The 27,022-nt window shown below is 44.2% G+C and overlaps 1 protein-coding gene across 1 annotated transcript in view; it reads left to right on the forward strand.

Annotated features, from left to right (window-relative positions):
• LOC123485938 (protocadherin-9-like) overlaps positions 1–3,785 on the forward strand; it is a 110,269-nt gene extending 106,484 nt beyond the window's left edge. The window contains 1 exon segment of the mRNA XM_045217057.1: positions 3,778–3,785. Within this exon segment, the coding sequence (XP_045072992.1) occupies positions 3,778–3,785 (8 nt within the window).
• Positions 3,786–27,022: the final 23,237 nt, after the last annotated feature.

The following is a 27,022-nucleotide window of genomic DNA, read 5'->3' on the forward strand; positions in this document are numbered from 1 at the left end:
TGTGTGTGTGTGTGTATGTGTGTGTGTGTGTGTGCGTGCGTGCGTGTGTGCATGTGTGTGTGTATGTGTGTGTGTGTGTGTGTGTGTATGTGTGTGTGTGTGTGTGTGTGTGCGTGTCTATGTAGAGAGGGGATATCAGCTACCAAAAGGGTTCTGTCCCCATAGGAGAACCCTTGTTGGTTCCAGGTAGATAAAGCCACGGGACTAAAGGGTTCTGTCCCCATAGGAGAACCCTTGTTGGTTCCAGGTAGATAAAGCCATGGGACTAAAGGGTTCTGTCCCCATTGGAGAACCCTTGTTGGTTCCAGGTAGATAAAGCCATGGGACTAAAGGGTTCTGTCCCCATAGGAGAACCCTTGTTGGTTCCAGGTAGATAAAGCCATGGGAATGAAGGGTTCTGTCCCCATAGGAGAACCCTTGTTGGTTCCAGGTAGATAAAGCCATGGGAATGAAGGGTTCTGTCCCCATAGGTGAACCCTTGTTGGTTCCAGGTAGATAAAGCCATGGGACTGAAGGGTTCTGTCCCCATAGGAGAACCCTTGTTGGTTCCAGGTAAAAAAAATAAAAAAAAATCTCAATTTGTCTGTCATAGTTGACGTGTACCTATGATGAAAATTACAGGCCTCTCTCATATTTTAAGTGGGAGAACTTGCACAATTGGTGGCTGACTAAATACTTTTTTCCCCCACTGTACATGGTCTGCGGTTGTGAGGCCAGATGGACGTATTGCCAAATTCTCTAAAATGACATTGGAGGCAGCTTATGGTAAATAGATTCACATTAAATTCTCTGGCAACAGTTCTGGTGGACATTCCTGCAGTCAGCATGCCAATTGCACGCTCCCTCAAAACATGAGACATCTGTGGCATTGTGTTGTGTGACAAAACTGCACATTTTAGAGTGGCCTTTTATTTGTCCCCCAGCACAAGGTGCACCTGTGTAACGATCACGCTGTTTAATCCGCTTCGTGATATGCCACAGCTGTCAGGCGGATGGATTATCTTGGCAAAGGATAAAATGCTCACTAACAGGGATGGAAACAAAAGCTTTTTGTGCGTAATGGAACATTTTCTGGGATCTTTTTTTATTTCAGCTCATGAAACGAACACTTTACACGTTGCGTTCGTATCTTTGTTCAGTGTAGGATGCAACTCATCAGCATGAATGCATACGGCCTCGGGCCTATAGGGAATAGTGTTTTGTTTTTTTTGCAGCAGGATCCGTAGCGAGTGCTACCAAATGCTGGTTAAGATGGAGTAAAATCAACACCCTATATAAATATACCAACGTGTGGAATTACAGCTTCCCCTCCATAACTCATGGGGGTGTCGGAATACATTGACAGTCATCAGAATCCCCAAGCTAGTTCTCAGGAGGAAGCTGAGACAATAATAGGAATATTGTTGTTGTTTCAGCCTTGTGAAAGGCTGGTGGTTACTCACGTGCAGCCGTGTCAGGAAGAAATGACACAGCTCTATCCCAAAATGTGTAGAATGACTATTCCGTTAGTCATGGTTGGTCAACTGCTAGTTATATTCATCTCTGAAATGATCAAGGGGGGGCCATGTTATCAAGGAGGTGGACGACACTAGGCCGTTGTGTTATACAGGCTTGTGACAGACCGATGGTGTTCTCACCCATACTGTAGCCTGAGGAAGAAAACACCAAGCCTTGATCAGATGGGTGGAATGAAACATCGGGACTGTCTGACTGGAATAGACACAGTATGTGTCACGGCGTGCTTTAGGGCACAGTGGTTGGCTGAGGGTGACGTTGGGAAGGGAGACCAGGAGGTGTTCCGGTGACATTAAGCTTCTAGAATCTGCAAACCCTTCTAGAACACATTCAGAGACCTACAGTAGCCCGGAGGGTCAAACTCTTCTGCCCCACTATAGAGACCTGCTTAGATAGTTTCTACTTTAAATTTCTACTGTAGTTTTTTTTAAATAGTTTTAGGTTAGTGTGCTTTGTATCAAGCCCATGTGAGAGACGTTTGCACCCAAATGGGCCCCTATACCCTAGAGCACTACTTTTGACCAGGGAATAGGATTGACACAACCTACAATTTCTATGAATAGATCAAGGTGAATACAATCGTCTTAAATGACTACAGCTTTCAACCACTCAGTGCGCTGCCCCAGTCCCCAAGGTGATTGGCTTCAACATTAGTAGCAGCAGCCCCTGCTTTTACTGGGGTGTGTTTGTGTGTGTGTGTGTGTGTGTGTGTGTGTGTGTGTGTGTGTGTGTGTGTGTGTGTGTGTGTGTGTGTGTGTGTGTGTGTATGTGTGTGTGTGTGTGTGTGTGTGTGTGTGTGTGTGTGTCCCCTCCATGCTCTCCCCTCTCTCTGTCTCTGTTGGGACTGAGTAGGCTCGTCCATGCTAGTCGTAGATTCTTCCCCTCACACTAATGTTCCCCCCTCTCAGAGACAAAAGGGATTGAAGACTGGAGGATTTGTCAGGCTCTGACACTTGCGGGCTGTATTTCAACCCATCCATCTCTGTGAGATAATAGAGTAGCCTGCCTTTTCAACGCCTCCAAGAGTGACCAGTTATCACAAGCAACCAGCTACAGCATTAATACAACCAGGAAGTAGGAGGAGGAAGAGAAGGGGGATGAAGAGGAGGAGGAGGAGGAGGGGAAGGAAGGAAGGAAGGGTAGGAATGAAGGAAGGAGGGAAGGAAGGGTAGGAAAGAAGGAGGAAGGAAGGGTAGGAATGAATGAAGGAAGGAAAGAAGGAAGGAAGGAAGGAAGGAAGGAAGGAAGGAAGGAAGGAAGGAAGGAAGGAAGGAAGGAAGGAAGGAAGGAAGGAAGGAAGGAAGGAAGGAAGGAAGGAAGGAAGGAAGGAAGGAAAGAAAGAAGGAGGAAGGAAGGAAGGGTAGGAATGAAGGAAGGAAGGAAGGAAGGAAGGAAGGAAGGAAGGAAGGGAGGGAAGGAATGAAGGAAGGAAGGAATTAATGAAGGAAGGAAGGAAGGGAGGGAGGGAAGGAATGAAGGAAGGAAGGAATTAAAGAAGGAAGGAAGGGTAGGAAGGAAGGAAGGAAGGAAGGAAGGAAGGAAGGAAGGGAGGGAGGGAGGAAGGAAGGAAGGAAGGAAGGAAGGAAGGAAGGAAGGAAGGAAGGAAGGAAGGAAGGAGGAAGGAAGGAAGGAAGGAAGGAAGGAAGGAAGGAAGGAAGGAAGGAAGGAAGGAAGGAATGCAAGAGAGAGTAAAGAAGGAGTGAGAGATGGAGGGAAGATTGAGAGTGAGGAATTAATGCAGATGCTGTAGCTGTAGCAGTCAACAATGGTGACTTTGATCTAGACGAGTATGGAGAAACAAAGGAGAGGAGAGAGAGAGAGAGAGAGAGAGAGAGAGAGAGAGAGAGAGAGAGAGAGAGAGAGAGAGAGAGAGAGACGATAGAGAGAGAGAGAGAGAGAGAGAGAGAGAGAGAGAGAGAGAGAGAGAGGAGAGAGAGAGAGAGAGAAACAAAGAGAGGAGAGGAGAGAGAGAGAGAGAGAGAGAGAGAGAGAGAGAGAGAGAGAGAGAGAGAGAGAGAGAGACGAGAGAGAGAGACGGAGAGAGAGAGAGAGAGAGAGAGAGAGAGAGAGAGAGAGAGAGAGAGAGAGAGAGAGAGAGAGAGAGAGAGAGAGAGAGAGAGAGAGAGAGAGACAGAGAGATGAGAGAGAGCGAGAGACAGAGACAGAGAGAGAGAGAGAGAGAGAGAGAGAGACAGAGAGAGAGAGAGAGAGAGAGAGAGAGACATAGCACTCTGCCCTCCTCAATGTCTCTTTGTTTACTAGGAGGTTAGATTTAACTCCATCACATCACACAGCAACCTGGTGAGTAAGTAGAGGGGGACTGGGGAAGGGGATGTTAAAACACAGTCTCTATGTAATATACATTGTTAAAACAGTCTCTATGTAATATACATTGTTAAAACACAGCCTCTATATAATATAGATGGTGAAAACACAGTCTCTATATAATATAGATGGTGAAAACACAGTCTCTATATAATATAGATGGTTAAAACACAGTCTCTATATAATATAGATGGTTAAAACACAGTCTCTATATAATATAGATGGTTAAAACACAGTCTCTATATAATATAGATGGTTAAAACACAGTCTCCATATAATATAGATGGTTAAAACACAGTCTCTATATAATATAGATGGTTAAAACACAGTCTCTATATAATATAGATGGTTAAAACACAGTCTCTATATAATATAGATGGTTAAAACACAGTCTCTATATAATATAGATGGTTAAAACACAGTCTCTATATAATATAGATGGTTAAAACACAGTCTTACACCGGCGGTCACGAGTCATGGCCGCAGTCAAATTCCACGTGATCGTTTAGTCACGGTAACTAGGCTTCTCCAAGCTCTGATGCTGCTGACGGTCATTAGCAGCCTACCAAACTTGCTAACTGCCTGGTACTCAGCACTCTATTGTCCCTCTAAGCACTCTGACATCAACGCAAATGTAATCGAAAATCTAATCAAACACTTCATGAGAGCCCATGAGCTCATGTTGCGCAACATATCTACAGGCTATGCAATTGCTTGAGAAAACAGAGTTTTGATGGCCTCTATTAACAAGAGGAGGATCCCATCAGCTTTCTATAGACTAGGCCTACTATATTTATTTCTCTACGTTCCTAATATTAAGCACATTGCTTCTCTTTACAGCAGGAGTATAGCTTAATTTCAAATCGTGAATGAGAGACTAATGTAGTGTGTACAGCCTGCGCAAAAAAAAACAAAGCAGAGCTCAAAAAAACAAAGCAGAGCAGAGCTCAGGCCTTTCAAGTGACTTTTTTTCAAATCATCATTAGAGTCGCATCATGCAGCCTTAGAATGTATAAAAAATATAAACATATAGCCCAACGCTAAAGCTGCATAAATAACTCTAAATTAAGCAGTGGTAGAAAATGTACCCGATTGTCTTTAACTTTACCTTCATAGAAAATGACTCAAGTACAAGTAGATGTCACCCAGTAAAATACTACTTGAGTAAAAGTCTAAAAAGTATTTTGGTTTTAAAATATACTTAAGTATCAAAAGTCAATGTAATTGCTAAAATATACTTAAGTATCAAAAGTAAAAGTAAAAGTATAAATCATTTCAAATTTCTTATATTAAGCAAACCAGATGGCACCATTTTTTACACTTCACACTCCAACACTCAGACATCATTTACAAACAAAGCATGTGTGTTTAGTGAGTCCGTCAGATCAGAGGCAGCAGGGATGACCAGGGGATGTTCTGTTGATAAGTGTGTGAATTGGACCATTTTCCTGTCCTGCTAAGCATTCAAAATGTACCGAGTGTCAGGGAAAATGTTTGGAGTAAAAAGTACATTATTTTCTTTAGGAATGTAGTGAAGTAAAAGTAATTTAAAAATATTAATAGTAAAGTAAAGTACAGATACCCCAAAAAGGACTTAAGTAGTACTTCAAAGTATTTTTACTTAAGTACTTTACACCACTGAAATGAAGCGTATAGGAGGACCTGTTTCTTTGTTAACCGCTCAACACAGAATAGCCGCATGTGCCTCAAATCGTTTGGAGAAAATATCCTCTCTATTTTATATCATGTTTCTTTAGACCTGTCTAAAATAAATAATGCATTTTTGTTAATGTGTAGGCTATATTAAATGGATTTTTTTGACTTTTTTAAAATGTAGCCGTTCCCAAGGATCATTTGCATGCATGGAAGCCAGGACATACTATATACTAGGTCCCCTGTAGCTCAGTTGGTAGCCAGGGTTGTGGGTTTGATTCCCACGGGGGGCAGTATGAAAAAAATTAATAATAATGTATGCACTCACAAAATGTGGACAAAAAAGTAAAATGTACTAAATGTGTTTATGTTAATTAACGGTCAATTACCATGAGACCAGCTGTTATTTGCTTGGCCAATCACCGGCTGACAGAATGTCATGACCGCCACACCCCTACGATGAGCACCACCGTGCCTACTCCACCCATGCTCTACCAATACTCCCGAGTGGCGCAGTGGTCTCAAGGCACTGCATCGCAGTGCTAGCTGTGCCACTAGAGATCCTGGTTCGAATCCAGGCTCTGTCGTAGCGGCCGCGACCGGGGAGACCCATGGGGGCGTCGTGCAATTCGTCCAGGGTAGGGGGAGGGAATGGCCGGCAGGGATGTAGCTCAGTTGATAGAGCATGGGCGTTTGCAATGCCAGGGTTGTGGGTTCGATTCCCACAGGGGGTATGAAAAAAATAAAATAATAATAATACAAAAAATAATGTATGCACTAACTGTAAGTCGCTCTGTAAAATGTAACGTAAATGTTTTCCAGCACACAGCTTTGACCTACTACAGTAGCTATGTTGGTATTGTACTTCAAAACTAGTGTGTAGGCAGGTTGCTTAGGATTCACACCTTCTCAAACAGCCTCATTCATACTCTTAGACAAGGTGCTTGCACAATCATGTGATTTGTACCGCATACCAAAATGATAGTTTGTTAACAAGACATTTGTGGAGTGGTTGAAAAAAAAAAAGAGTTTTAATGACTCCAACCCAAGTGTATGTAAACTTCCGACTTCAACTGTAAATGTGCAGCTTAAAGTTATGTTTGCAATAAAGATGGTGATACAACAATAATACACATTTACAATAGGCCTATATAAAAAAAAAAATACTTAGAGCCAAATGATGTACTGTGATGTACTGTGCCTTCAGAAAGTATTCATACCCCTTGACTTCTTCCACATTTCGTGTTACATCCTGAATTCAACTAGATCTTTGTTCTCACCATCTACACAAAATACACCCTAATGACAAATTGAAAACATGTTTTTTTGCAATTTTAGAAAATATATTGAAAATGAAGTACAGAAAATATCTAATTTACATAAGTATTCACGCCCTTGAGTCAATACAATGTTAGAACCACCTTTGGCAGCGATTACAGCTGTGAGTCTTTCTGGGGTAAATCTCTAAGAGTTTTGCACACCTGGATTGTACAATATTGGCACATTATTCTTTTAAAAAATTCGTCAAAATCCGTCCAGCTCTCTCAAGTTAGTTGTTGATCTTGCCGTAGTTTTTTCAAGCCCGATTTAAGTAAAAAACTGTAACTAGGCCACAGGAACATTGGGACGTCGTCTTGGTGTCATTGGACGTTGTCTTCGTAAATCCAGTGTATATTTGGCCTTGCATTTTAGATTATTGTCCTGCTGTCTGTTGGAAAGTTGGAAAGTAGACTGAACCAGGATGTCCTCTAGGATTTTGCCTGTGCTTAGCTCTATTTCGTTTCTTTTTATCCAAAAAAACCTAGTCCTTGCCAATGACAAGCATACCCATAACATGATGCAGCCACCACCGTGCTTGGAAATACTAAGAGTGGTAGTCAGAGATGTGTTGTCTTGGATTTGCCCCCAAACACAGCGCCTTGTATTCAGGACATGAAGTTTAATTTCTTTGCCACGTTTTTTTTGTTTGTTGCAGTTTTACTTTATTGCAAACAGGATGCATGTTTTGGAATATTTTTATTCTCACAGATTTGGAAGAGAACATTAGATTGTAAGTATTGATAGTGTGTGTCGAAGTACCATTTGGAATTGGCATAAGTCGTTTTGTCAGCTCCACATGGGGCCAGCTTGCGTTTCTCTGTGACAGGCGCATGCCCACAATCCTCCACTCTGCCATAAAGCACTCTGTCCCTGGGCAGTACTGTGGGGACACCGTGCAACGACCTCTTCCTTTGAGAGTCCGAGAGCTTTGGTCTCTCCTCTGTTCTAGCAAGACACACACAGTAGTACACACCACCACACTCACTGGCCACAAACCCAAAAGGCTCTTTTAAGAGCCATCAAATTAATGGAAATAAGTGTGTGCGTGTGTCAGGAGGGAGGTGGCTGTCAAAACTATAAGCTAAATAATGGTCAAAATGCTGTTCTTAAAACATTAGTTTTGACAGACGATTTAAATGGACTGTCTGGAAGCTTTTTGTTCCAAAATGATTTTGTTCATTCATTCAGTAACTGATTGAATGTTTATTTATCTTGCTCGGTTAAAATACAATAGTCTAAAATTTTTGAAAACAGACTCATTTAGTCAAGTAGCTAACCAAGTTGCAAGCATGTTATTTTTCTTTTGACTGCGCACAAGCATGGATCAAGCAGAGGAGGGGTTCATCGGGCGAAAGCGGGGAGAGATAAAGCGTTTTTATCAAAAGCAATCACATTTGCATGTAAAAACACAATACCTACTTATTACTACACATGCTTAATTATGTCACTTGTTTTGAGCGGCCACCTGGCTCGCGTGCAGAATAAGGCCTTCATAAGGCCTTCATCTTCATACACCATTCTCAGTCAGACAAATGGTTTGCTGTTGATGAATAGTACTTCATCTTTCACTTGCTATTTCACTTTTTGTATTATTTTCGTTCTCACACTTTTTGGGGAAGCTCCATATCCCAGCTCTTTTCTGTGGTGCTCGGTGTGATTGTATTTCTCTTGTGTCTGGTGTGCTCAGCAGAGGGTTGAGCAAGATTATTAGGATCTATATATATTTAATTTTTTTTCCCTGATTATGGCGTCTAATGTAGACGAGTTCATTCGCTTTCCATCAGAAGAACTGTTAGAATTATGTACTAAAGAACAGCTGTTGAAGGTTGCTGAACACTACAAGGTTGAAATTAGTGATAAACGTCTAAAAAATTCTATTAGGTTAATATTGAAGGCCAATTTGATGGAGAGTGGTATTCTGGATGTTACCACTGGGGCAGCCTCTGCTGAGGACACGTTGTCTCCCGATATGTTACAATGACCGTTCCATCGGTTAGTCATAGTAGTCTTCTTTTTGAACAGCAGAAAGAACTGCTTCTGTTACAGCTAGGGCATGATCGTGTAAAATATGAAAGGGAATTGGAATTTAAACAGGATATGGAGCGTGCTAAAATCAAGCTGCAACAAGAGCGACTAGAGTTGGTTAGGGAAGGAAAGCTCTCAGGGGAGAGTTTGCTCTGGGAAGGTGACCCAGAGTTACCTAGGGGTCGTTCCTCTTTTTGGTCGTAATCCAGAGACATTTGATGTTGTAGGGAATTTACGGTTGTTGCCCCAGTTTAATGAAAAGGACCCGGAGACATTCTTTTCGTTGTTTGAGCGTGTTGCTGACGCTAGGAGTTGGCCTGATTCTGATCGCACTTTGATGTTGCAGTGTTTGATTTTGTCATGTTCTATCTTTCCTGTTTGTCCCCTCCTAGTCTTGTGTTTTTCTTTCCTCTTAAAGGTTGCTTCCTGGGTAAAGGTTGCTGAGGTCTGGAGAGGAGGATGATGGGTGGGGCAAGTGGAGGGTGAACATGTACAACTTGTCGGTTTGGGACGCAGGGGCTGGTACGTTGGGCCGGGGTCCTTGTTGGTCCCCGGTCTTATGGGGGGGGGGTGTGACGACCCTCCCACTCTGTCTGCCGTATTCTCTCTTTGCTCTTGTTTCCTTATTAGGATGCCGGTGGGCGGAGTTGGGGGTCGTCAGTTACATGTGGGAAACACCTGGGCGGGTGTGTCCCAGGATAAATGGACCTCTTCCACATTCATTGGGGAGACTCTCTCCAGGCAGATACTTTGATCTTGGTTGTGATATTTTTGAGGCCTTTTTGGGTTGTTTGCTTTGGCACTTTTCAACACTTTTCCATATTACATTTATGCATGCAAACACTCACGTACACTACTGATTACTGATTACACACACCATTGTTATTTGATTTAGTTTACTTTAATTAATAAATATATACTTTGAGTACTCCTTGTCTCCACGTGGCTCCCTTTTGTTGGCGAACTTGAGCCGGTTCGTGACAATGTTTTAAAAATAATTCCAAATAGAATGCTGTCAACTTTCAGCCGGTGCAAAACACGGCTAAACCGCGCCCAGCCTCAAACGATTCTGATGTTGTTTTACCTGGGTCTAACGTGTGCAGCACCCGACCCCCTGACTACTTGTTATTTCACATTTTCTGGGAACACACTGAAAAAAAGTAACTTGACACTGTGTTAATCACTCAGCACAAATATGGATTATAATAACGACAAGAAGGCAGGAGCGGAATGTATTCTTGGTTGTTCTTAGTTGAGGAAATGTAGCATAGCTAACTGCAGTGTTGATCTTGTCTGAAATCTGGCTACCTTGTCTTAGTCTATGGAGTAGCCTACCTAGCTAGTTTTGCAATGCTCATTGCATGTAATGTAAGGTAGCTAGCTAGCAGTATGACAGTTTCCCAAACTTTGGTGTTGGCTTTAATCCTGCTTTGAACCTACAGTATCTAGCTAGCTATGTTTTGTGGAAGAACGATATGAAATATTGTAGTGCATGAACTGGTCATATGCGTTAGCTAACGTTACAGTCTTATGTTGGCTAACACTACCTAGCTAACGTTAACTGGCTATCATAGCAGCCAAGGACGATCGCTGGCTTATTGGGGCATATTTGTTTGTGCTCTGATTTCACAAAGGTGTCTAGGTCAGCAGTTTACACATGATGACTTCAGCCTTATATCAAAAACATTACTTATATCTAGCTGTCCTTCCTTTTTGTTTAGCTACCTAGCCAACATTAGCTCTCATCTGACTGGTATAACATTATGTTAGCTACTAGTTACCTAGCTAATCAAAACAAAACTACATTCATTGGCTAGCTACCTTTCTTTGCTTTGTTTGTTAGCTAGCTAGCTTTCAGCCGACTGGTGTGTTAGCTAGCTACAGAGGCTAGGTGCTGGACTAACGTTAGCTAGCTACCTAGCTAATCAAAAATATCTGTTTGCATTTCTTGATTAACCTCAGCTTGAATAGCACCATAGCTAGCTAGCTATCTACAGTAGCCTGGGTTAGTTCTTACATCCACTTCTTATGACTGGGCAGCCTGGTGCAAGCAGCTGTGTTGTTGCCGAGCAACCAACCAAGTGTTAGAACTCTGCGCTTCGGCTAAAAAATATATTCTCATTGTCAAAAATCACTACAAAAATACTACAAAAAAGGTAGCACATCGTCGGTTCTTAATGGACAGAAATGAGCACAGGAGAGCGATAAATTATAAATGCAATCAAAACTGTTTCCCCTACAAACGTCTAATGGTCACTTTATGGACGTTGTAGTCTCGTTCTCATCCAACGCAAATCCAATCCAAAAATTGTCCGACGACCCTAATGCTAACGGCCCTATGCTAACGGTCCTGTTAAAAAATCTGGTGTGTGCTTTTCGGGAACGGACGGACGGCTCATGACATATGTTGTGTACCTCCTGTGAAGTTGACTTGCGCATTTTCATTGAGATTGGTTTCATATTGGCTTAGATATGATGGGAGGGAGATTTGAAAATTACCATTGAGTTTCAACCAATGCCTCATTAATGCTGAGAGATGTGTGGAAAGGTCATTATGTGTTGTATAATGTGTGTTATGTCAATAATGACGCTAAAATAGTTGTGTGTGTGTGTGTGTGTGTGTGTGTGTGTGAGTGTGTGTCTATCTGTCGAATGATAACTAGGTTGAAGATGGAGAACAGTGACAAGGAGTAGACAGGGGTGGTGTGTCTGTGGCAGCAGCACTAGAACAGGAGTGGTGAGTCTGTGGCAGCACTAGACAGGGGTGGTGAGTCTAAGGCAGCACTAGACAGGGGTGGTGAGTCTAAGTGGTAGCAGCACTAGACAGGGGTGGTGAGTCTAAGTGGCAGCACTAGACAGGGGTGGTGAGTCTAAGGCAGCACTAGACAGGGGTGGTGAGTCTAAGTGGCAGCACTAGACAGGGGTGGTGAGTCTAAGTGGCAGCACTAGACAGGGGTGGTGAGTCTAAGTGGTAGCACTAGACAGGGGTGGTGAGTCTAAGTGGCAGCACTAGACAGGGGTGGTGAGTCTAAGTGGCAGCAGCACTAGACAGGGGTGGTGAGTCTAAGTGGTAGCACTAGACAGGGGGTGGTGAGTCTAAGTGGCAGCACTAGACAGGGGTGGTGAGTCTAAGTGGCAGCACTAGACAGGGGTGGTGAGTCTAAGTGGCAGCACTAGACAGGGGTGGTGAGTCTAAGGCAGCAGCACTAGACAGTGGTGGTGAGTCTAAGTGGCAGCAGCACTAGACAGGGGTGGTGAGTCTAAGTGGCAGCACTAGACAGGGGTGGTGAGTCTAAGGCAGCACTAGACAGGGGTGGTGAGTCTGTGGCAGCAGCACTAGACAGGGGGTGGTGAGTCTACGTGGCAGCACTAGACAGGGGGGTGGTGAGTCTAAGTGGCAGCAGCACTAGACAGGGGTGGTGAGTCTAGTGGCAGCACTAGACAGGGGTGGTGAGTTTTAGGCAGCACTAGACATGGGTGGTGAGTCTAAGTGGCAGCACTAGACAGGGGGTGGTGAGTCTAAGTGGCAGCAGCACTAGACAGGGGTGGTGAGTCTAAGTGACAGCACTAGACAGGGGTGGTGGAGTCTAAGTGGCAGCAGCACTAGACAGGGGTGGTGAGTCTAAGTGGCGCACTAGACAGGGGTGGTGAGTCTAAGTTGCAGCACTAGACAGGGATGGTGAGTCTAAGTGGCAGCACTAGACAGGGGTGGTGAGTCTAAGTGGCAGCACTAGACAAGGGTGGTGAGTCTAAGTGGCAGCACTAGACAGGGGTGGTGAGTCTAAGTGGCAGCACTAGACAGGGGTGGTGAGTCTAAGTGGTAGCACTAGACAGGGGTGGTGAGTCTAAGTGGCAGCACTAGACAGGGGTGGTGAGTCTAAGGCAGCAGCACTAGACAGGGGTGGTGAGTCTAAGTGGCAGCACTAGACAGGGGGTGGTGAGTCTAAGTGGTAGCAGCACTAGACAGGGGTGGTGAGTCTAAGTGGCAGCAGCACTAGACAGGGGTGGTGAGTCTAAGTGGAGCAGCACTAGACAGGGGTGGTGAGTCTAAGTGGCAGCACTAGACAGGGGTGGTGAGTCTAAGTGGCAGGCAGCACTAGACAGGGGTGGTGAGTCTAAGTGCCAGCAGCACTAGACAGGGGTGGTGAGTCTAAGTTGCAGCACTAGACAGGGGGTGGTGAGTCTAAGTGGTAGCGGCACTAGACAGGGGGTGGTGAGTCTAAGGCAGCAGCACTAGACAGGGGTGGTGAGTCTAAGGCAGCACTAGACAGGGGTGGTGAGTCTAAGGAGCACTAGACAGGGGGTGGTGAGTCTAAGTGGCAGCACTAGACAGGGGTGGTGAGTCTAAGTGGCAGCACTAGACAGGGGGTGGTGAGTTTAAGGCAGCACTAGACAGGGGGTGGTGAGTCTAAGTGGCAGCAGCACTAGACAGGGGTGGTGAGTCTAAGGTAGCAGCACTAGACAGGGGTGGTGAGTCTAAGTGGTAGCACTAGACAGGGGGTGGTGAGTCTAAGGCAGCACTAGACAGGGGTGGTGAGTCTAAGTGGCAGCACTAGACAGGGGTGGTGAGTCTAAGTGGCAGCACTAGACAGGGGTGGTGAGTCTAAGGCAGCAGCACTAGACAGGGGGTGGTGAGTCTAAGGCAGCACTAGACAGGGGGTGGTGAGTCTAAGTGGTAGCACTAGACAGGGGTGGTGAGTCTAAGTGGCAGCACTAGACAGGGGTGGTGAGTCTAAGTGGCAGCACTAGACAGGGGTGGTGAGTCTAAGGCAGCAGCACTAGACAGGGGGTGGTGAGTCTAAGGCAGCACTAGACAGGGGTGGTGGAGTCTAAGGTAGCAGCACTAGACAGGGGTGGTGAGTCTAAGTGGCAGCACTAGACAGGGGTGGTGAGTCTAAGTGGTAGCAGCACTAGACAGGGGTGGTGAGTCTAAGGCAGCAGCACTAGACAGGGGTGGTGAGTCTAAGGCAGCACTAGACAGGGGTGGTGAGTCTAAGTGGCAGCACTATACAGGGGTGGTGAGTCTAAGGCAGCACTAGACAGGGGTGGTGAGTCTAAGGCAGCACTAGACAGGGGTGGTGAGTCTAAGGCAGCAGCACTAGACAGGGGTGGTGAGTCTAAGGCAGCACTAGACAGGGGTGGTGAGTCTAAGTGGCAGCACTAGACAGGGGTGGTGAGTCTAAGTGGTAGCAGCACTAGACAGGGGTGGTGAGTCTAAGTGGTGCAGCACTCTAGACAGGGGGTGGTGAGTCTAAGGCAGCAGCACTAGACAGGGGTCTAAGCACTAGAGGCTGAGCTATATGATCAATTCCTTTAGGCTTAGATCCGTAGCCGTCTTAATTGGGGGGTTCCTTTGTGTTCTATAATGTGACTGTGTGAAGTCTGCAACACACACACACACACACACACACACACACACACACACACACACACACACACACACACCCACACCCACACTGCTTGTGGTCTGCAACACCCTCGGGTAATCGATCCAGGATCGGGACTTTGAAAGCACTTTATGCTTCAAGGCAAGTCATAACAACGGATTTTTGGCCTGTGTTCAATTCACCAGCATGTCAACGTCTCTTTTTCTCTCGACTGTTTGAAACAGACCTAAAACCCATTTGCATTGCAGCCTCTCTGTTCTCTCACCTGTTTGAAACAGACCTAAAACCCATTTGGATTGCAGCCTCTCTGTTTTCTCACCTGTTTGAAACAGACCTAAAACCCATTTGCATTGCAGCCTCTCTGTTCTCTCACCTGTTTGAAACAGACCTAAAACCCATTTGCATTGCAGTGTCTAATTTCTCTCACCTGTTTGAAACAGACCTAAAAACCCATTTGGATTTCAGTCTCTCTGTTCTCTCACCTGTTAGAAACAGACCTAAGACAAATTAAATAAATTGTTATTTGTCACAGGCGCCGAATACAACAGGTGTAGACCTTACCGTGAAATGCTTACTTACAAGCCCTTTACCAACAATGCAGTTCAAGAAATTGAGTTAAGAAAATATTTACCAAATAAACTAAAGTAAAAAATATCAAATAAAAAAGTAACACAAGAAAATTACATAACGACAGCGAGGCTATATACAGGGGGTACCGGTACTGAGTCAACGAGTGGGGGTACAGGTTAGTCCAGGTAATAATGATGCTATATACAGGGGGTACCGGTACCGAGTCAATGGGCTGGGGTACAGGTTAGTCGAGGTAATAATGAGGCTATATACAGGGGGTACCGGTACTGAGTCAACGAGTGGGGGTACAGGTTAGTCCAGGTAATAATGAGGCTATATACAGGGCAACGTGTACTGAGTCAACGAGTGGGGGTACAGGTTAGTCCAGGTAATAATGAGGCTATATACAGGGGGTACCGGTACTGAGTCAACGAGTGGGGGTACAGGTTAGTCCAGGTAATTTGTAAAGTGACTATGCATAGATAATAAACAGTGAGTAGCAGCAGTGTAAAAACAAAGGGGGGGGTGGTCAATGTAAATAGTCCGGGTAAATAGTCCGGGTGGCCATTTGATGAACTGTTCAGCAGTCTTATGGCTTGGGGTTAGAAGCTGTTCAGGAGCTATTTGGTCCCAGACTTGGCGCTCGGTACCGCTTGCCGTGCGGTAGCAGAGAGAACGCTCTACGACTTGGGTGGCTGGGAGTCTACGGTCAGATGCCGAGCAGTTGCCATACCAGGCGGTGATGGAGTCACCTTTTTATGCTTTCCATTGCATTAAAGGAGGATGTCAGTGTGTGTTCTGTGTTGTGATCCTGTAGGTGTTTAGCGTTACCATAGAGACAGTGTGTTAAGTCATTTTGTTATCCTGGACTAGGAACAGAGACCATTGGATTTCTCCCAAATGGAGCTGTGTGGGTCCTGGTCTAAAGTAGTGCACGATGAAGGGTATAGCGTAGTGTTTGGGACTCAGACTGTAGCTTTCAGCTCAAGCCGCTTGCTGGTCCCCTAATGTTTTTTTCTAAATGTTTTATTTTATTTTATGGTATTATTCCAGGGTTAGTTTCAGAGCTCAATTTGAAAGCTTGACCCTTCTCATGATCCTAAGAGGAGCTTAAGAAGAGAATAATCAATAATACTATACTATATTAATGATATTCCTCCCCATCTCCCTCCATACCATAACATGTACCATCTCCCTCCCCATCACACTGATCAGCCAGCCAGTCCATTGTGGGAAGAGGAGTGTGTTTAATCCAGTTGATCCATATGGGGATCTAGCCTGTGTATCAGGACTTTATTAATATGATGACCTGAACAGATGTCTGATTCTAAGGCTCAAACGCCACCCTATATATTACGCTGTGGAGACCCAAACCCTGGTCAAAACGTAGTGACATTTGGGGACGCATGCCCCTGTGCTATTAGTAAGCGTTGCCAGAAGGAGTGGAGGCGGATGGTCAGAACAACACGTCTGAAGAGAGAGAGACTGGTGATAGCCCTGTTGCCAATAGAAACATACTGGACTGTACAATACACAGGAAGGACATTTAACATACTGGACTGAACAATACACAGGAAGGACATTTAACATACTGGACTGAACAATACACAGGCAGGACATTTAACATACTGGACTGAACAATACACAGGCAGGACATTTAACATACTGGACTGTGCAATACACAGGCAGGACATTTAACATACTGGACTGAACAATACACAGACAGGACATTTAACATACTGGACTGTCCAATACACAGACAGGACATTTAACATACTGGACTGTCCAATACACAGACAGGACATTTCAACATACTGGACTGAACAATACACAGACAGGACATTTAACATACTGGACTGTACAATACACAGGCAGGACATTTAACATACTGGACTGAACAATACACAGGCAGGACATTTAACATACTGGACTGTACAATACACAGGCAGGGCATTTAACATACTGGACTGAACAATACACAGGCAGGACATTTAACATACTGGACTATACAATACACAGGCAGGACATTTAACATACTGGACTATACAATACACAGGCAGGACATTTAACATACTGGACTATACAATACACAGACAGGACATTTAACATACTGGACTGAACAATACACAGGCAGGACATTTAACATACACTCTACTGAACAATACACAGGCAGGACATTTAACATACTGGACTGTACAATACACAGGCAGGACATTTAACATACTGGACTGTACAATACACAGGCAGGACATTTAACATACTGGACTATACAATACACAGGCAGGACATTTAACATACTGGACTGTACAATACACAGGCAGGACATCTAACATACTGGACTGAACAATACACAGGCAGGACATTTAACATACTGGACTATACAATACACAGACAGGACATTTAACATACTGGACTGAACAATACACAGGCAGGACATTTAACATACACTCTACTGAACAATACACAGGCAGGATATTTAACATACTGGACTGTACAATACACAGACAGGACATTTAACATACTGGACTGAACAATACACAGACAGGACATTTAACATACTGGACTATACAATACACAGGCAGGACATTTAACATACTGGACTATACAATACACAGGCAGGACATTTAACATACTGGACTGAACAATACACAGACAGGACATTTAACATACTGGACTGTACAATACACAGACAGGACATTTAACACACTGGACTGAACAATACACAGGCAGGACATTTAACATACTGGACTATAAAATACACAGGCAGGACATTTAACATACTGGACTGTACAATACACAGACAGGACATTTAACATACTGGACTGTACAATACACAGACAGGACATTTAACATACTGGACTGAACAATACACAGGCAGGACATTTAATATACTGGACTGAACAATACACAGACAGGACATTTAAAATACTGGACTGAACAATACACAGGCAGGACATTTAACATACTGGACTGGACAATACACAGGCAGGACATTTAACATACTGGACTGAACAATACACAGACAGGACATTTAACATACTGGACTGAACAATACACAGACAGGACATTTAACATACTGGACTGAACAATACACAGACAGGACATTTAACATACTGGACTGAACAATACACAGACAGGACATTTAACATACTGGACTGAACAATACACAGACAGAACATTTAACATACTGGACTGAACAATACACAGACAGGACATTTAACATACTGGACTGAACAATACACAGGCAAGACATTTAACATACTGGACTGAACAATACACAGACAGGACATTTAACATACTGGACTGAACAATACACAGACAGGACATTTAACATACTGGACTGTACAATACACAGACAGGACATTTAACATACTGGACTGAACAATACACAGGCAGGACATTTAACATACTGGACTGGACAATACACAGGCAGGACATTTAACATACTGGACTGAACAATACACAGACAGGACATTTAACATACTGGACTGAACAATACACAGACAGGACATTTAACATACTGGACTGAACAATACACAGACAGGACATTTAACATACTGGACTGAACAATACACAGACAGGACATTTTAACATACTGGACTGAACAATACACAGACAGGACATTTAACATACTGGACTGAACAATACACAGACAGGACATTTAACATACTGGACTGTACAATACACAGGCAGGACATTTAACATACTGGACTGAACAATACACAGACAGGACATTTAACATACTGGACTGTACAATACACAAACAGGACATTTAACATACACTCTACTGAACAATACACAGGCAGGACATTTAACATACTGGACTGTACCAATACACAGGCAGGACATTTAACATACTCGACTGAACAATACACAGGCAGGACATTTAACATACACTCTGACTATACAATACAGAGGCAGGACATTTAACATACTGGACTGAACAATACACAGGCAGGACATTTAACATACTGGACTGTACAATACACAGGCAGGACATTTAACATACTGAACTGTACAATACACAGACAGGACATTTAACATACTGGACTGAACAATACACAGGCAGGACATTTAACATACTGAACTATACAATACACAGGCAGGACATTTAACATACTGGACTGAACAATACACAGACAGGACATTTAACATACTGGACTATACAATACACAGACAGGACATTTAACATACTGAACTGTACAATACACAGACAGGACATTTAACATACTGGACTATACAATACACAGACAGGACATTTAACATACACTCTGACTGACCAATACACAGACAGGACAATATAACATACACTCTACTGTCCAATACACAGACAGGACAATATAACATACAATCTACTGTACAATAACAGGCAGGACATTTAACATACTGGACTGTACAATACACAGGCAGGGCATTTAACATACACTCTACTGTACAATACACAGGCAGGGAAATATAACTGAAACATGAACTTTGGGATCTTAAGCCACGAATATTCATAACATTTTGCACAAATTGGATTCGTAACATCTCATACACATTTCTAAATTCGTATGACATCATACAAGTTGCAAAATCCGTAGTATATCACACGGAATTCGAAGACATAGTACACAAAAAAAACAGGAATACTTTTTGGCTGGTGAACACCAATTTTCAAAACTACTGGCTGAAATGATCCAAAAGTTTGTGAGTGCATCTTTAACCTAATAGTGGTATTTTATTTAGGACAACGTAGTTTTGATTCCATACGTGAGCCTTGTCTATAGGGCAGGAGCCTATCTCCTGTTTGTGTAGTGAGGCAGCTGGATGTACAGTACACCCCCTGGTCAGTAAGACATACTGTATGTTTCATCGGGTTCAAGCACTAATTATCTGCAGTTGTACTTGTGTTAATAGACAAGGAACATAGTGTGCACAGACATTTTAACCTTGTAGTCTGATTTCTTTAAGACAATGTATTTTCGTTTCTATAGTGTGTGTTTTCGGACCGAGCGAGCTCACCCTGACTCTCTGTAGCTAGTTATGGCCCCATGGGGCTTCTGTAGGAGTGCGTGTGGTTTAGCTAATTGGGAGTCTAGTTCTTAATTGGAGCTGTGGAAAGAAAGATTCCAAATTGCAGCTCTTGAACATACCCTCCTGGGAAATGTGTAATATTCAACTTATGTTGTTGACCTTTAAGACATTGTTTTCTTTTCAGCAGTTCAGGTCCAAGGGCAGATACGCCACTAGTGTGTTAGATAAAGCTTGCTTGGCATGGATGCCACTGAGAGCGTTACGAAGGTGCAATATGACACTACTGTAACAAATACATATTACCTTAGAACATGAAAGGATAGGAAATCCCTTATAGAGATGTCTTGAAGTTCTCTGTGTTGTGTGAAATCGTAGAGTCATCCCCCCACTCACCCACCCACCCACCCAGGGAAAGAGTTCTGATTAGCTCAGTAATCATTAAATCTGTTTAAGAGACTAGAATTCCTCTCCTCCCTCGCTCCTATCGAATCCCACCAGATGTTTTCCCTCTCCTCTGCTCCTCACCCCCCTCTCCTCCAATGTCACCCGCATCAACATCCTTTCAACATCCTCCCTTCTCCATTGTCTGGATAGCTGTGCACCTTGGGAAATATGCAAATGTTTTATGAGAAAACAACAGCAGCAGTGAACAACAACAATAACAAGCACTGCTGTAAACATAAACAAACAGCTCAGCAGAGGGAGATGAGAGCGGAAAACTCAAACCTCAAATGAAAGAAAACGTCTCCATTTTGGAACCTCTGTGTTGTCTGTCCTCCTTCCTGAACCTCTGTGTTGTCTGTTCTCCTTCCTGAACCTCTGTGTTGTCTGTCCTCCTTCCTGAACCTCTGTGCTGTCTGTCCTCCTTCCTGAACCTCTGTGCTGTCTGTCCTCCTTCCTGATCCTCTGTGCTGTCTGTTCTCCTTCCTGAACCTCTGTGCTGTCTGTCCTCCTTCCTGAACCTCTGTGCTGTCTGTCCTCCTTCCTGAACCTCTGTACTGTCTGTTCTCCTTCCTGAACCTCTGTGTTGTCTGTCCTCCTTCCTGAACCTCTGTGCTGTCTGTCCTCCTTCCTGAACCTCTGTGCTGTCTGTCCTCCTTCCTGAACCTCTGTACTGTCTGTTCTCCTTCCTGAACCTCTGTGTTGTGTTGTCTGTCCTCCTTCCTGAACCTCTGTGCTGTCTGTCCTCCTTCCTGAACCTCTGTGCTGTCTGTCCTCCTTCCTGAACCTCTGTGCTGTCTGTTCTCCTTCCTGAACCTCTGTGTTGTCTGTCCTCCTTCCTGAACCTCTGTGCTGTCTGTCCTCCTTCCTGAACCTCTGTGCTGTCTGTTCTCCTTCCTGAACCTCTGTGCTGTCTGTTCTCCTTCCTGAACCTCTGTGCTGTCTGTCCTCCTTCCTGAACCTCTGTGCTGTCTGTCCTCCTTCCTGAACCTCTGTACTGTCTGTTCTCCTTCCTGAACCTCTGTGTTGTCTGTCCTCCTTCCTGAACCTCTGTACTGTCTGTTCTCCTTCCTGAACCTCTGTGTTGTGTTGTCTGTCCTCCTTCCTGAACCTCTGTGTTGTCTGTCCTCCTTCCTGAACCTCTGTGTTGTGCTGTCTGTCCTCCTTCCTGTGTAGTTGTTGACTCCTTGTGGAAGAAATCAATTGTCTCAGTAGGATGTGATAAAATGAAGGGGGGGGGGGGGTCTTATTAGCCCTGGTGACATATGTGAGAGAGAACGGCGCCCCGCCCTGCTTGAAGCCTACTGTTTGTGTTGTTCACACTGCGTTGGATCTCTGGATCTCTGTTTGTTCAGAGTAGCGTAGCTGAAGGATGCCATCCGACGCCTCAGCCCCCATCTGTCTGATGCATTAGCAGTAGAGGCCTATGTCCCAAATGACACCCTGTTCCCTGCACAGGGTCCAGGGCCTCTGGCCAAAGGTAGTGAACCGTATAGGGAATAGGGTGCCATTTGGGACCCAGCTGTATAGTGTGTAGTGTATGAAGACGCTGCCTGAATATAGGAGGACAAATTAAAGAAGACACTCTGTAGAACACTCTGCACCAGATCTAGAGCAATATCTACCGTACTGGTCCAATATCTACCGTACTGGTCCAATATCTACCGTACTGGTCCAATGTCTACCGTACTGCTCCAATATCTACCGTACTGGTCCAATATCAACCGTACTGGTCCAATATCTACCGTACTGGTCCAATATCTAACGTACTGGTCCAATATCTACCGTACTGGTCCAATATCTACCGTACTGGTCCAATATCTTCCGTACTGGTCCAATATCTACCGTACTGGTCCAATATCTACCGTACTGGTCCAATATCTACCGTACTGGTCCAACATCTACCGTACTGGTCCAATATCTACCGTACTGGTCCAATATCTACCGTACTGGTCCAATGTCTACCGTACTGGTCCAATATCTACCGTACTGGTCCAATATCTACCGTACTGGTCCAATATCTACCGTACTGGTCCAATATCTTCCGTACTGGTCCAATATCTACCGTACTGGTCCAATATATACCGTACTGGTCCAATGTCTACTGTACTGGTCCAATATCTACAGTACTGGTCCAATATCTACCGTACTGGTCCAATATCTACCGTACTGGTCCAATATCTACCGTACTGGTCCAATATCTACCGTACTGGTCCATGATCTACCGTACTGGTCCAATATCTACCGTACTGGTCCAATATCTACCGTACTGGTCCAATATCTACCGTACTGGTCCAATATCTACCGTACTGGTCCAATATATACCGTACTGGTCCAATATCTACCAAACTGATCCAAAATCAAATCAAATCAAATCAAATTGTATTGGTCACATACACGTTTAGCAGATGTTATTGCGGGTGTAGCGAAATGCTTGTGTTTCTAGCTCCAACAGTGCAGTAATATCTAACAATTCACAACAATACACACAAATCTAAAGTAAAATAATGGAATTAAGAAATATATAAAGAAATATTAGGACGAGCAATGTCGGAGTGGCATTGACTAAATACAGTAGAATAGAATACAGTATATACATATGAGATGAGTAAAGCAGTATGTAAACATTATTAAAGTGACAAGTGTTCCATTATTAAAGTGACCAGTGATTCCATGTCTATGTATATAGGGCAGCAGCCTCTAAGGTGCAGGGTTGAGTAACCGGGTGGACGCCGCCTAGTGATGGCTATTTAACAGTCTGATGACCTTGAGATAGAAGCTGTTTTTCAGTCTCTCGGTCCCAGCTTTACTGACCTCACCTTCTGGATGATAACGGGGTGAACAGGCAGTGGCTCGGGTGGTTGTTGTCCTTGATTATCTTTTTGGCCTTCCTGTGACATCAGGTGCTGTAGGTGTCCTGGAGGGCAGATAGTTTGCCCCCGGTGATGCGTTGGGGCAGACTGCACCACCCTCTGGGGAGCCCTGTGGTTGCGGGCGGTGCAGTTGCCGTACCAGGCGGTGATACAGCCCGACAGGATGCTCTCAATTGTGCATCTGTAAAAGTTTGTGAGGGTTTTAGGTGCCAAGCCGAATTTCTTCAGCCTCTGAGGTTGAAGAGGCTCTGTTGCGCCTTCTTCACCACACTGTCCCCCCTCTCTCTCTCTCAGTATAATCCTCTGGTCCACACGGTCATGTAGGAAGCTCAGGAGGACTCCGTGTCTGCCTGCCTGCCTGCCTGCCACGCGCACACACACACACACACACACACACACACACCAACAGAGATCAATTGGTGGAATATTACATTAAAAGCAGGGGAAGGGGGAATTAGCTAAGGTGCGGCGGGGGGGCTAAATTAAATAAATTAAATATTTTTTTATATAAATATTAAAATATACACACCAAATAGAAAAGTTGATTCTCCTGTGGTCAGCCTCCCTAGACCAGGTGCTCTTTGAAGGCATCATTAGTTGGGGTTTTATCAGTGTATTGACCCTAAAAGCAGTACCTGAGGGATTCGCCAGCTACTCACCACACTCGCTATGCTGCCCAGCGCTGTGCTGTCGACCCACCAGACCCACCCGGCAGTAACAGTAGCTATGGGATGGGATGAAATAAGACTTTGAAGTGGATTTTTCCATTTGAAGGATTATCCATCTGGGATTTGATTCATGCCCATGTTTCTGGCCCTCAAGGCTCTGTGTGTGTGTGTGTGTGTGCGTGTGTGTGTGTGTGTGTGTGTGTGTGTGTGTGTGTGTGTGTGTGTGTGTGTGTGTGTGTGTGTGTGTGTGTGTGTGTGTATGTGTGCGTGTGTGTGTGTGTGTGTGTCTGTGTGTGTGTGTGTGTGTGTGTGTGTGTGTTTGTGTGTGTGTGGGAGGAAAGAGCTATCGCTTTCCAGCATTATTCATATTTCCTGCTGATTCCCAGATTCCCTGACTGAGACAATGAGTGGTGTTGTGTGTTTAGCTAATGAGAGAGAGAGACGGTGAGGGCTATACATCCCAATATCTCTACTCTCTATTGATTTAGTTGACGGTTTGATAGTTTGAAACCCATAAGTGTCTAAGCCCTGTCTAAACCGGGGGAGGGGTTCTGCTAAGCTAACACATGGAATTGTTTTAAGAAGGTCATACCAAGGATCATTTTGCTATTTGAGTATTTTAAGACCTCTTGAAGTATTAAAAAAAAAAAACATAAATAATGTATTTCATGAATAAATGTTTTGGGCCTTACTGATATTAGCCCATATAAACACATTGAATAACAGATTCACTACATGGAACAACAAATAGTCCCCAAAAAAATCTAAAGGAAGTTTGTTCTGAAGTGTCCGTCCTATATCTGAAAGATATAAGAAAGATCAGAAAATAGTTTTTGTTTTGTTTGTACATGTATTGAACCCCTTATTTTTGGCACTAAACAGTCTCCATATACACTGTATACTGTACTTCCATTAATTTTTTCAACTGGTACCGGTGGATCGTCCTAGAGCAAAACAACCAACATGTACGTGTTCGTGAGAGTCTCACCTTTCCACAGATGGGTCATATTAGTGTGTAGCCCAAACGGTTCGACACTACAGACAGAAGTTGGCAGATGGGCTGTACCGACTCCAGACGAGTCCCAAGACGCTTGTGGGGGGTCGTAGAGCAAAACGGAGACCACCATCATATTCTTGAGATTCTCGTCTTTCCATAGATGGTTCATGATAGTTTGTAGGCCGTTCGGAATGCGACAGATGATTTCGTGAGTAGACCGATTTCTGGGACGTCTCATGGTCTGACAAACACCGCTCTAGCTCTGTCACCTTTCACCTCAGATGCGGAAGTGCGACATCGGTCGGTTGCGGTGGATTGAGACGCATCCAATGCAAAAAAGACATCTCTAGCTTAAACGGATGGATTTTTATGGGGATTGTTTTATTATGCTAATTAGAATTCCATGGTGCAGCGGCAATCAACCTTAAGGGGTTTAAGGGGCTAGACAGTGCGTTCGGAAAATATTCAGACCCCTTGACTCTTACATTACAGCCTTATTCTAAAATGGATTCAACTGTCTTTTTCCCCTCATCAATCTACACACAATACCCCATAATGACAAAGCAAAAACAGGTTTATATACTTTTTTAAATAAAAAACGGAAATATCACATTTACATAATTATTCAGACCCTCTACTCAGTACTTTGTTGAAGCGCCTTTGGCAGCGATTACAGCCTCAGGTCTTCTTGGGTATGACGCTACAAGCTTGGCACACCTGTATTTAGGGAGTTTCTCCCATTATTCTCTGCAGATCCTCTCAAGCTCTGTCAGGTTGGATGGGGAGCGTCGCTGCACAGCTATTTTCAGGTCTCTCCAGAGATGTTCGATCGGGTTCAAGACCGGTCTCTGGCTGGGCCACTCATGGACATTCAGAGACTTGTCCCGAAGCCACTCCTGTTTTGTCTTGGTTGTGTGCTTAGGGTTGTTGTCCTGCTGGAAGGTGAACCTTCGCCCCAGTCTGAGGTCCTGAGCAATCTGGAGCAGGTTTTCATCAAGGATCTCTCTGTACTTTGCTCTGTTCATCTTTCCCTCTATCCTGACTAGTCTCCCAGTTCCTGCCGCTGAAAAACATCCCCACAGCATGATGCTGTCACCACCATGCTTCACCGTAGGGATGGTGCCAGGTTTCCTCCAGATGTGACGCTTGGCATTCAGGCCAAAGAGTTCAATCTTGGTTTCATCAGACCAGAGAATCTTGTTTCTCATGGTCTGAGAGTCCTTTAGGTGCCTTTTGGCAAACTCCAAGTGGGCTGTCATGTGCCTTTTAATGAGGAGTGGCTTCCGTCTGGCCACTCTACCATAAAGGCCAGATTGGTGGAGTGCTGCAGAGATGGTTGTCCTTCTGGAAGGTTCTCCCATTTCCACAGAGGACCTCTGGAACTCTGTCAGAGTGACCATCGGGTTCTTGGTCACCTCCCTGACCAAGGCCCTTCTCCCCCGATTGCTCATTTTGGCTGGGCGGCCAGCTCTAGTAAGAGTCTTGGTGGTTTCAAACTTCTTTCATTTAAGAATGATGGAGGCCACTGTGTTCTTGGGGACCTTCAATGCTGCAGAAGTGTTTTGGTACCCTTCCCCAGATCTGTGCCTCGACACAATCCTGTCTCAGAGCTCTACGGACAATTCCTTCAACCTCATGGCTTGGTTTTTGCTCTGACATGCACTGTCAACTGTGGGACCTTATATAGACAGGTGTGTGCCTTTCCAAATCATATCAAATCAATTGATTTTACCACAGGTGGACTCCAATCAAGTTCTAGAAACATCTCAAGGATGATCAATGGAAACAGGATGCACCTGAGCTCAATTTCGAGTCTCATAGCAAAGGGTCTGAATACTTTTTTTTGAATTAAATTTACAAACATTTCTAAAAATCCTGTTTTCACTTTGTCATTATGGGTTATTGTGTAGAAGTTTGAGGAATTTTTATTTATTTAATCAATTTTAGTATAAGGATGTAAAGGAACAAAATGTGGGAAAAGGGAAGAGATCTGAATTATTTCCAAATGCACTGTACATCCCCCCTTACTATCTATTGATGTAGTAAATGGTTTGATAGTTTAATAAGGGGTAGCTGTATGATTGCAGAGGTATTGTTGTGCGTGCGTGCGTGTGTGCGTGTGTGTGTGTGTGCGCATGTGTGCGTGTGTGTGTGTAGTTCTGTGATAGTTAGTTTGAGAGTGTGAAAAGACAATAGTTCAACATTTAGAGCAGCCTTTAGCCAACAGAGGAT

The sequence above is a fragment of the Coregonus clupeaformis genome, unplaced genomic scaffold, assembly GCF_020615455.1.
Source record: "Coregonus clupeaformis isolate EN_2021a unplaced genomic scaffold, ASM2061545v1 scaf0901, whole genome shotgun sequence".
NCBI classification, from domain to species: Eukaryota; Metazoa; Chordata; class Actinopteri; order Salmoniformes; family Salmonidae; genus Coregonus; species Coregonus clupeaformis.